Genomic DNA, 12,882 nt, shown 5'->3' on the forward strand with positions numbered 1-12,882 from the left:
AAACACCCACGAGGGGGAAAAACACAACTAATACAAAACAACAACTAGGAAACAAACATACCAGAAGGGTCAAGGGAGAACAAGAGACGTGTACAAGACAACGATCCGACACAGACTGCAAACACAAAGGAACTTATAAAAGGGACAAATCAGGCAGGTAATAAGGAACAACAGGTGGGGCAAATGAAACCAATAATGAGATAACAAGGAGGGTGGGGTCAAACAGTGACAGGATCACAAACACCACATGTGCTACACAAGACAGGACAGGCATGTGACATAAATATAAACTCATTTTTGAGTTTTGACTACGAACACACGGCTATACAACATAGTTCAAAACAAATAAATAATTAGTCATTTCTGAACATTGACTCTCAGTCTTTATTCACTTTATTCACAATTAATAAAAGTATAGAATATAATAGTATATTTCTAATAGGGGCACATTGTAACGCAGTGTGACAACATGCCCCACCTGCACAACTGGAATTTAAACCCTGCTAGTGTCTTCTGCTAGTTAGCGAAGCATTAAAGAACTATCTCAACTGTTAAATAACATCTTGGAGATTAAAATAATATCAGATTTGTCTAATTTGAAATAAACACAAAAAATAGAGATTAAAAATTAACTTAAGCATGAAATTTACTTTTGCTATGGTTTAATAAATGTCTATGGATATCTTCCAAAAAAAATTATTGGCGCAATTTTTTCTCTATATATATTGTTGATATGGCAACTACTGTAGTAAATACACCAAGTTTCATCATGCTAGCATGTGCGGAAGTATTTAAAACAAGTGTGTTACAACTAGCCCCGTGTTACGTTGTGCCCCGCGCTCCCCTATACATCAATCATATGTAGCTGAATATATTATATACATTTTGGTTAAAACGACTTTGTCCAGGTTTTCCTTAAACATTTAATAGTATGTCACAGTACATCTTATGAATTTGTGTGGCTAAATTTATCAGCTTTATTCTGGGGGATTTTTGTGCATGCACTCCATGCTTTTAAGGCGGTATTGATTAACAAGGGAAACAGCTTGGGTGACATGAAACCGAACATTACTGTAACCCGCACCCATTCCCATCCCATCCGGGTCGATATCTGTGGCACAGCTGCGTACAGTGACTCATTCAGCTGGAAACATAAAGCAAATAAAGGCCGCTCACTGAGTGACTTCCTGCGTTACTATTAGAGAGATTTGAGATATGACTCTGTCTGACACTATGAAGCCTACTGGATGGCACAGAATATCCCGGTTCAGGCAGTGCAGCTTCCTCTGGTTATATATCAACATAAAGAGGGTTGTCCATGTGTTTGCATACAGTCAATATCGGCCATTAATCATTATATCGCAGAAACATCCTACACTGACTGTAAATGGATGCTGTGTTAATGTAAACTGTGAAATATGAATGTGATATACTGTGATATCTCACGCCGCTTGTCTGTCTTCACAGCTTTCCACGGAGTATGTAAGCGCTGCAAGGCTTTTATGGTTACATAAATATAAAACCAGAAAAAAGCATTTTTGTTACTTGAAATCAAATAAATGTTGACTGAAATTAAATTAAAAAAGATTAATTTAGTTTAACTTGATGTACTAAAATAACTAAAACAAACACTTAAATAAAAATTACTAAAGGCTTTATAGACCTATTTAAAAAATTGCAAAAAAAATAATACAATTAAAATGGAAAATAAAAACTGATTCAAAATATTAAAATTAACTATAATAGTAGCATCTCAGTGGTACTAAAATAACACTTGTTCAGTGACACTTTCTTGTCAACCATATTTTGTCACAATGTGATTATTGCATTTCTATATTTCATTATGTTTGCAAAAAAAGAGTGCCGTTATGGGGGTCCTCCAGAAACAGGTTTGAGAAACACTGATGTAATAAGTCTGCCCTTGATGGGAAACTCCTGCTGCCATGTGTTCGAGCTCATTTTATAGACATAAATAATTCACACTCACGTCCTCAGAGTTGCCGTGCCTCAGGCAGCCTGTGAAAATAATAGGCTACAATTTATTGCACATCTTTTTGAAATGAATGGGTTTCCAAAGTTGTTTATGGCCTATTTGCATGTATGCATGTACGTATCTGTCTGTCCCATCCATCCATCCATCCATCCATCCATCCATCCATCCATCCATCCATCCATCCATCCATCCATCCATCCATCCATCCATCCATCCATCCATCCATCCATCCATCCCCATAGTTTTGAGGACATCAGGGACCTTTAATGCTTTATAACTGTGTCCATGGTGAAATGCAATGATGGGAAGTCAGATAATGATGCTCTTTATTTCTCATACCCAGTGCACAATTGGATAAATAGATTCTAAATTGCTTGTTATTGGGTGCAGCACCACATATAATGCAGATTTATTGGACATTAACCTAAATTAAATGCTAACCTAATGTACAATAATGCTAATGTACAATAATGTGACTTGATTTCTGAAATGGAAACCGGAGACATTTCCAAGTTCAGTTGTCAAAATATCAATGAAATCTCACTTGTTGTTATCTATGAATTTAATTACTATTAAAAGTAATAATTATTATGACGTTTGCGAGTCAAATGGACCCTAACTGATTTTAATACAATTCGCCAAAAAATCACAGTTTGAAAAATAGTTGTAGATAACCATTGCAAACAGATCAAAACAGTATTATAACACATTATAACTATATAAACAATTATGACTTTACAAAATAAATAAATATGATAAATAAAAATACAAAGTTCTGTCATGAAACTCTAGATGGTGCAGGTTAATAGGTCCTAACTCAACCTGCTCGTAATCACATCATTATCTATAGGGCACAGCTGATTGGTTCCTGCTGTATCAGTAGCCAATGAGCTCGCTGCCCAACCCTCAAATTAGGGGTGTCCATGGTTAACCGATTAACCGATTAACCGTTAAAAATTGCGTAACCGAGTGAAACATTTTGCTCGGTTAAGTGGCGTCAATGGTGTGCATTGAATTTAGTTGTAATACATTTTTGCACCGCCAGAGACCGCTAGACCAGTTTTCTAATATGAAGCGGGCAAAGAAAGCGCGCGTCCGAGAATGAAGGCTGTGCGCGAGCCAGAAACAAATATAGTCAGTCAGTATCCGCGCCACTGATCGCAGCACAATAATATCTGTCTGCAGAGCCGCAGAGCCACAGCTTTACACCAGCAGTTTTACCCCGCGCATGCGCAGTTTCATCACAACAGTTTTACCCGCAGAGTCCGTTTACCGTTACATTAACCCATACAATTTGTATTATGCATTTCCTAAACATGTACTTGCTAATCAAACACTTTATATGAACAAACTACTAATCTATAAAACACAATCGGTCTTCCGACCTTTTACTGTGTTGATATGCGCGAGGGAGAGAGAGCAATACAGCGCTCGTGTTGTTTGAAGGCGGTGAGAGTGCGCGCGCGCGCGGCCGGGGCTCTCTCACTGTTTGTTCTTATGCGCCCTGTCCACTGATCTAAATAATTAGTTGTTACGACGACTTATTTGTTCCCTCGTTTTAATAAATCGTGGACACGTTGAACTATTTCCCTCCCTCATTTTGATTTAACGTGGCCAAAAACAGTTTGATACTATTAATTAGTGAATGCTAAAGACCTATATTTTGTGAATTGGTGAATATTCAGGTGAATTATTTCGTGGCCACGAATTAATAATAATTATTAAACTGTTTTTCGTCCCTGTGAAGATAGCTCTTCAGTGAAGGCCGACTACAGCTTTTTATTCCTTTTTTTTTTTGTGAATTGGTGAATATTTATCAGTATCAGGTGAATTGTTGTGGCCACGAATTAATAATACCTCAGCACGTTTTACAAGCCCCTTCTCGATCGCAGCGGCAACGAGCACTTTGATCACTTGATTTAAAAAACAAAACATTTCAGCGCTAGATCGCCTAAAAAAAAACAAAAAACGAACGAAATGAATGCTCTGCTAGTTAACTGAAGATGTTTTGTTTATTTGTATTGGTATTCATGCCGCGAGATGTTTCAAAAGTGGTGACAATATCGACCTTAGAAAATAGTGGTGGGGACATGTCCCACCCGCAAATTTTGCCTATCTCGGGGTTGCGGCGCGCACACTATGGTTAACCGAGTATTAACCGCTAAGGGCCTCGGTTAACGGTTAATGAAAAACTTGAAAACGTGCAGCCCTACCTCAAATACTTGGGTAGCATTTGCCTTAGCAGTGCAGCGCGCTTTCAGAAACCCTCCACCTTCCCCAGCTCCACCTGTATAGATCTGCTATGGCTAATTCATGTACACTATATTGTACAGCAGCAGCATGTCTTACTTGCTCACAGCCAGCGTGTCGTGTATGTATTGGCAGTGGCAAGTCCCGTACTTGCTCTGCAGCAGCAACAGCGTAGCAGATCTATTCCGCCAAGACCAAACATATCAACATGGTCATTTCCATTACGATGCAAAACACTCAGAGAGTTGTCATGACAGAACTGTATTTAAAAAAAGTTTTTTACATTTTGTAATTGTATTTAATGTTTTCATTTTCACTAACTGAATATACAGCATACAGTAGTTATAACTTAAAAAAAGAAAACTTTTTAAATGTTATTTTATAGTTGTGCTTTTGGAACATTTTCAGTTGGAAAAGTATTTATACCAAATATATACAAATATACCAAAAGTATTTTGAATACTTTTATTTCTCATACATATCAGGATGTACGATCTCACCCACATGGTATATATAGTGAAGATATGTGTGTGGGTATTACTGCATTGTGACAGTGGAACTTTTGGGAGTTTTTACAATTGTCAAGTCAAGTCACATTTATTTATATAATGCTTTTTACAATACAGATTGTTTCAAAGCAGCTTTACAGAGATAACAGGAAAATGCAACCAAGTTTGTTTCCAGAAGAAAATAGGGTTACAGTACAGCTTAATTAAGTTCAGTGATGTTTCATTTTGTTGTAAAAAATTTATTAATTTAGTTCATTTATATATATATAGCCGTTCTGGAGAAAACAGTGATGTCATCGTCCAGCTCAGTTCAGTTCTCATATAATGGTGTCAATGCAGGCAGATCAATATTATTGTTGAATATTAAATTCAATTTTAAATTTAATATCCCCAACTAAGCAAGCCAAAAGCCAAGGCAACAGTGGCAAGGAACCAAAACTCCATCAGGTGACAGAATGGAGAAAAAAACCTTGGGAGAAACCAGGCTCAGTCGGGCTCAGCCAGTTCTCCTCTGGCCAACGAGCGAACAGTGTATGATTATGATTCAGGCAGCATTACAGGTCAGAAGTCAGATTAGATTGTGAATTGTGATTGTGAATTGAATTGTGTGCAAATTAGGCTGTTTATTGGTATCAGATTGTTTTATGCATTATGTATCCCTGTGATTTCTGTGTAACATGGGATCATGACATTGAAATAAAACAAATTCATTTACAAGAACATTTTGTCCAGAGATGCTTGTTTATTAGCTATGCGTCTCATAGAAAAGAGTCATGGGAACATTTCAGATGAGATACCAATTCATTAAGCAAATAATAGTTCTGGCTTTTATAGCAGTAATGGCTGGTTCAGTATATTTTTTTGTAGTAATGTTTATGATCTTCTGAACAGGTATATCCGCACGCTGTACCTGGGCATCCAGAGTCGGCGACAGAAGGAACACAGGCGGCGCTTCTACTGGGCGATGATGTACGAGTATGCTGACGTCAACATGCTCCGTCTGCTGGAGACGTTTTTGGAGAGTGCCCCCCAACTGGTGCTACAACTCTGTATAATGATCCAGAAGAACCAGGCCGAGACACTGCAGTGTGAGTGTGAACCATTCATTAGTGAAGTTCGTTAAATCAGCTAAACTTTCAGGATGCACCATAAATGCTAGCTAAATAGATCCCTGTAAATCACCTAGACATCTATAGAGTGCTGCAGGATTGAGTCCTGAGATTTAGAAATGAGTTGGCATTTTTGCACTTCCGGTTCCATCATCCCAAAGTCAAAGGCCTTTTTGAATGGGAAACATTCTTCATTCTTTCAAGCAGACATATTTATTTGTATACATTAAATGTAAATTAATCCTTATTAAAGCTTTTAAAGTTATTCAGTCAAGAACATTGAGTGATTTTCTCTTTTTCTTTTGTTGTTTGATTATTGACGGACAGCAGCAGGTTATTAGACCCTTGTCATTTTGAGGCCAAATGCACGGATCCAATACACTGACACACATCATCCCACATTCTCCCAACTGTTTGCGTTCACCTAATGGTGCGTTCATACCGGACGCGAATTGCGCGTCAGGCGCGAGTGATTTCAATGTTAAGTCAATGCAAAGACGCGTTACGCGCGTAAAAAATTCCTGCGGCGCGGTAGACGCGAATACGCCTGCCGTAGAATTGAGCGTCTGGCGTGTTAAGCGCGTTACGCGCAAATTATTTTATTAGTGCTTTTTGTGCATTCACGCGTCTGCCGCCCGAGTTGAAAAATCTGAACTTCTGCGTTAATTCGCGCCACGTTAACCAATCAGGAGCCTGCTTGCTGCTGTCACGTGGTGAAGTGACAGTTTATAATGTTATTTAATGTTTGGCCTCTAAATTATTTTGTAATATGACTAAAATGTACAACAAAGCAAATCTTTAACATAAAAACTCGATTTCAATATATGAGAGATAATCATTATGTATTGAATGCTATTTATTCCATATCTATTCTAGATTATATGAAACATTATTAATCTAATGTAAAGACAACAAACACAATTTAGTGTATAAAAACGAAAAATCACAGGACAGGTTTCACTTTTGGAGGCTGGCTCCATTTATTATCAAAACAAAAATAATTGACAGATAAGGTGGGTGCGGGCGAGGGTGAACCTCGCGCAGGGCTGTACAGCGCGGGCTTGTCAGGTAGCGACCACTCGAGGCCGAGGCCTATACGGCCTACGCTGTCCTCGTCAGCGTCCTCACCGTTAGGTCCACCAAACCTAGCTCCCTGAGCAAATTGTGAAACTCCTGAAACCCTCCGGAGGGTCTGGTGGACCAATTTTGTGTGTATTTGTCTGTTAAAGCATGGAAAGACATGAAAGAGAACTAAATTTCGTACTCGTGCGTTGACGTCTGAGAGGCGGCTTTCTGTGTTTATCCAGATGTCTTCTCTTTCTCCCAGACAATTACTTGTTTGAACGTTTTATGCTGCAAGTGTATGCCAACTTATGTCCCGCCGGGTAGATCAGCACGTTACAATTCAAATGTGCTCATCTACCGCACAGGACGTCAATTCAGTTCTGACTGGATCTCTTCCCAAATCGTCCCTCACTAAGGTTTTCATCTCATTTTTATTTGTTGACGAAAATTTAGAAATTAACTATCAAGCTTTTTTCTTATGCTGATTTTGTGTAGGCTTCAATATTCATAATTTGTGTTCATTTATCTTGATGAACAAAATGTGTAACACTGTGTCCTAATCAGACACGATGCGATAAGATTCCAGCAACAAATAATTTGTCTGTCCACACTAGACGCGATGCGACTGCGAGATGCGCCAAAATCAATCAAAACCCACAGCCAATCAGAACAGCGTGTGGGCGGAGTCTTGTGGCAAGAGAGTAATCTTAACGGCACTCGCAAAAAATTGGATAAGTAGGCTACATAATCAAATTCACAAATATTACACCATTTAAACAGTATTAGAAATACATAAGCTACTGAGTTACTAAAACAATCTTTGTCAAAGAATACATTTGTTCGCAGTTTGAACGTTCTTGTTTCCATTTGTTTAATATCAAGATCTGAGGTGAATTATCCATTGTTGCTTTTACAGCTACAAAGCTGGATCACTAAATGCTTTTAACATTAAAGGGATAGTTCACTTTGAAATTAAATTTTGGTATGTTTTAGCTTACCTCAAGGGCATCCAATATGTAGGTGTCTTTGTTTCCGCAGTAGTTTCAATTTTGATATTTTTAGGTCAAACCGTTCTTGTCTGTCAGTCATATAATGCAGGTCTATGGTCACTACCTCAAAGAGCATGCACAGAGAAGTCCAAATTAAACAATTCCCCATCGTAAGTACACATTGATGGCCTAAGACACGAAACGAGCGGTTTGTGTGAGAAAACGAACAGTATTTATATCGTTGTTACCTCTTGTACACAACCACATCCAAGTGATCTGAGGGCGCGCGCGCTTCCTGGTGTGTGACGTGTGCGTGCATTCTGGCTTAGTCTGCGCAAGCGCCGGAAAGCGCCGGAAGTGATCTCTCGTGCGTGTACATCACTCATTGTTTACACAGAACAGAGATTGTAGGTAAAAACGATATAAATACTGTTCGTTTTCTCACACAAACCGCTCGTTTCATGTCTTAGGCCATCAATGTGTACTTACGATGGGGAATTGTTTAATTTGGACTTCTCTGTGCATGCTCTTTGAGGTGGTGACCATAGACCTGCATTATATGACTGACAGACAAGAACGGTTTGACCTAAAAATATCAAAATTGAAACTACTGCGGAAACAAAGACACCTACATCTTGGATGCCCTTGAGGTAAGCTAAAACATACCAAAATTTAATTTCAAAGTGAACTATCCCTTTAAATAAAGCACATAAACAGTACCTCAGATTATCATTTCCACACTTTGTGTTTGTTGTTCCAGCCGTGACGTCGCAGAAAAATAGAAACCATTTCTAAAATCGAATCGTCGCGTGTCGGTTAGGACAAAAACTCTGATTTACATGGAAAATATATATTTTATTGCGCGTTGCGTGTAGTTAGGACACGGTGTAAGAATCATAAACTTTTGTTGGTCACAGAGCTTATTTTCTGCCAGTTTCCAAAAGCCAATGGAACAAACACTACTTAACTTTTTGCCGAGGAAACCAAGGTGATGTCAACTTACGGGTTGGCCTTCAAAAATTACGTCATCCCTGCAGCACTCTATTCAATGTGTGTTTTACGTAAAAGATGTCACTTTGAGAGTCCATCTGCAGTATGTCTCCTAAACCTTTCCAGTAAACATTCTACATGTTTCTGTGATGTTTGTGATTTTAAAATGTACGTTATTAAAGCAAGAAGTCACTAAAGGCCATGCTTTATGCTCATTGCATGTAAGGTATGATCTGAAATGGCTTGTAAAGATGTTTCCGGGTCCAAGCCTCTACTCCGTCAAGTTTGAATTCTCTATTTATAGCACACCTTTAATTTTAACCTTCTAATTTTTCAAAAACTCAAGTGTGCAATACAGTCTCCGGGCTCACGGTGTCCCATACACAAATTTATTAAATGATTTAGAAAAGATTCATCGCTGTCATCTGAGCCAGCTGAGATTTCGGTTTGGAGCTGAAGTTAAGTATCATGATTTGTGGGTAGTTTTACAGCAAACCGTGACAGTATTTTAACACCTTTTAGTGCTTTTCTCTCTTTTGACTTGTTAACCCTTGGTCATTCCAAACCCTGCATAAAAGCAGAGCTAACCCTGTTCTGGTTTCATAACCCTGGGTAAAATCGGTGCAAAACCCGCTTCTAAATTACAGGTGTGAAACAGTCCTCTAAAAGTGAGATTCAGAATGATGATAATCTGGGGTTAAATGCAGTGTGAAAATTCTTGGCGTTGTTTGCTTTTGGGATCTAATAGAGTGTTTGAACCTGGAAACTGTGAGGCATGACCGACTTATCATATTGCTCTTGCCACCTTTTTACAAAGCAATCTGGTTAAGTCCTGAAGAACGTCTCTCGTCATGAATACCTCACAGGTGTCTCCTCCGTGGCCTCCCTGCTCTCGCTGGCCTGGGTCCTGGCTTCTTACCACAAGCTCTTGCGCGATTCCAGAGATGACAAAAAGAGCATGAGCTACAGGGGCGCGCTGATCCACATCTTCTGGAGGCTTTTCACAATAACCTCTCGGGTGCTCTCCTTCGCCCTCTTCGCTTCCATCTTCCACATCTACTTCGGCATCTTCGTGGTTGTGCACTGGTGCGCCATGGCGTTCTGGATTGTGCACGGAGGCACTGATTTTTGCATGTCCAAATGGGAAGAGGTGCTCTTCAACATGGTGGTGGGCATCGTCTACATCTTCTGCTGGTTCAACGTGAAGGAGGGCCGAACCCGGTACCGCATGGTGATCTACTACTTTGTGGTGCTTGCCGAAAATACGGTGCTTACTTGCCTGTGGTACGCCTACCGAGACCCAGTCAGCACTGACTCCTATGCAGTGCCGGTGCTCTGCGGAGTTTACCTAACCTTCGCCTCAGGGGTGGTTTTCATGGGCATCTACTATGGGTTCCTTCATCCGATGGGACCTAAAATAAGGGTGCTAGCTAGCTCCTGTTGTGCTGATCTTCTTTGGGGACTTCCGTTACCCCCGGAGGCCGAGCCCATGGCACCCACTCCTGGTCCGCGAGCGTCCCAACCCACTCCCACTCGGGCTTCCACGGGGGCCTTTGGCCAACGGGATGATACCACAGCAGACACCTGTCTGCCCGTGTTTCAGGTGCGCTCGCCCGAGCCCACCACTCCCTTGGGCCGTTACAGGCCGGAGGGACCTCTGATCAAGATCGACATGCCCAGGAAACGCTACCCGGCCTGGGACGCGCACTTCGTGGACAGGCGCTTGAGAAGGACGATAAACATCCTGCAGTTCATCACGCCCGCCACCGTCGGGATCAGGTACAGGGACGGGCCGCTGCTGTACGAGCTCCTGCAGTACGAGTCGTCCCTGTGATGGCTGGCTCTCCCCTCCATTTAGTTTCAGATCTGCCACATTTCTCAAAATGCATGCCATTTTGGTTTCCGTATAAATTATATAAATGTGTGTAAAAGAGGAACTGCAAGTGTAAGCATCAAGCACTGCACTTTTTCTTTTACGTGAATAGCCTCCTGAAGATGTGTATATATTTTATATGTATATACTGTCTCTTTTTTACAATATCTGTGTCCCCATGAAGGGATATATATTTATGCGTCATGGTGTTTACAGCCAGCGGAAACCATTACATTGGAAAAATGGAGATCGGTTGACCACATCAACACCGCCTTGTGTTTTTAACAACTTTTATCAATCTATACTAGCTTATCTGATATTTCAGAGCTTATTTTCACACTTACATTGATCAGAATACTCAAGTTGATGTTTATATACAGAAAGCACCTGCTATAACCTAGAATTCTCCTCTTGACAGTGATTTGCATCGACAATGCAACAGAAAGTCGCCTACTAGCAAACTACAGTTGAGCGGTTTGGCGACCTCTAGTGAAGTCTCTTTAGACTCTCTTTAGAGCACATGCCTCTTTAGACTGATCTCTGCAGGCAAGAATCTACTTCCTGTCAGACAAAATCCAAGTGGCATTCATTGTCTGTTTGCCTTAAAATCTGTATTTAGCTTGTTAAAGTGTCTTTATTTTTGGCTATTAAAGAAATACCTCATTGACTCTGTATAGCACAGTTCAGATCCATTTAACCCTTTGCACAATATGATTAATATGAACCTTGCACTGAGAATCATGTTAGATCTGTATAGTTTAGTGGGAGTTTAAAATAATAATTAAAGCACATAACTCGTGGTTTTGAAGGAACAGTTCTGTACAGCGAGTAGCACATTGAATTGGTGAGTTTTAAAATATTTGTTCTTGGTTATTGGGATGTTTTTGCTTTCTGGCTATGTTCTCACTGCAAGCCAAAATCCAAAATCAGCTCAAGCTCTTTTTTTTTTTTTTTTTTTTAAATAGTATTTATTTAAAATAAATATTATTTAAAAAAAAAAGTTTGAGTTGAAATATAATTTATTTATTTATTCTAATTCATTTATTTATTACAATGTGGTATTATATTAACATTTATTTGTATTTATTTGTAATTTACTCTGTAAATGACTCTTGTAATTATACAATATGTATATATTCGATTGGTCGTCACTGTTCAAAAATCAGACTTGGCCTAGATTTAGCTGCGGTGTGAACGTAGCCCATGTTCCTTCTGTTTTATCTCAGCAGAAATAAGCACAGAAAATCCTTGACAAGGTGGCGTTGTATGAACGGTCCTCTCCATTATTTCAACCTCTTTTCTAGCATTTAGACTGCATAGTGTATACGGTTACTGCTCTCATCTGTTTGTCTAGTGTCGTCATCTAAAATTCCAAGTAATAAACTTGTGAGGTGCAGAAATGTGGCTGTGGTTCTCTGAGGAACCCTGGCTCACATATTTTTCCTATGTGTAATGACTTAATTGACAGTTTTTTAACATTTATTTTATTCTAAGGTGCAAAAAGATGCTAAGCTAATGGCATTTGAAGTTATCTTTGCCTGAATATACCTGAGTGTATTTACACAAGTAACCGTGGCAGAGTCTCACCATAAGAGGATTTTGCAGTTGTCTGAGAAGAGGATAATAATTGCCTCAACACACAGGGCTTGCTGCTGCCCGCAGCGCGAAACAAAGCCAAATCACATCCTCTACTGTAACAATCTCTGTCTGCTATTGGTGCACCCAGCCGCCTGTCACGGTCATCCTCCTTGCTGATTGGTGCTTGTAGGGAAGCATTTATTTCTTAATAACTAAGCGTGCAGTTTGTTTTTTGGTGCTATATATATATTTTTTTTTTTTGCCATGTGAAAACAGAAATGTCGAATTATTAAAGTTGCACTAAGTTTTTTTTTTTTTACTGAAACCTTTTACCCCTAAATAAATAAACTGCACTAAACTTCATTTTAAACATTTGAATGTTTAAAATGGTGCAAAGAAACAGTGCTCCTGTTGCAAAATGCATGGGATGTCTATTGATTTCACTAGATCTTGACATTGTTACATGTTGTAATTATGGAAGCTTGTTTTCACCACAGAATAAAACATTTTAAAAGATAACTGCGAC

At 39.4% G+C, this 12,882-nt stretch overlaps 1 protein-coding gene across 1 annotated transcript; it reads left to right on the plus strand.

Annotated features, from left to right (window-relative positions):
• Positions 1 to 5,643: 5,643 nt before the first annotated feature.
• Positions 5,644 to 10,739, plus strand: LOC308686579 (XK-related protein 6-like; the record flags this gene model as incomplete). Its single annotated transcript, XM_081395010.1, has 2 exons — positions 5,644 to 5,840; positions 9,772 to 10,739. Coding segments are annotated over 2 exons (1,165 nt in total), but the record flags the coding sequence as incomplete, so codon positions are not given.
• Between the last annotated feature and the right edge of the window lie 2,143 nt (positions 10,740 to 12,882).

Source organism: Scardinius erythrophthalmus, assembly GCF_964197995.2.
Source record: "Scardinius erythrophthalmus genome assembly, contig: HAP1_SCAFFOLD_458, whole genome shotgun sequence".
NCBI classification, from domain to species: domain Eukaryota; kingdom Metazoa; phylum Chordata; class Actinopteri; order Cypriniformes; family Leuciscidae; genus Scardinius; species Scardinius erythrophthalmus.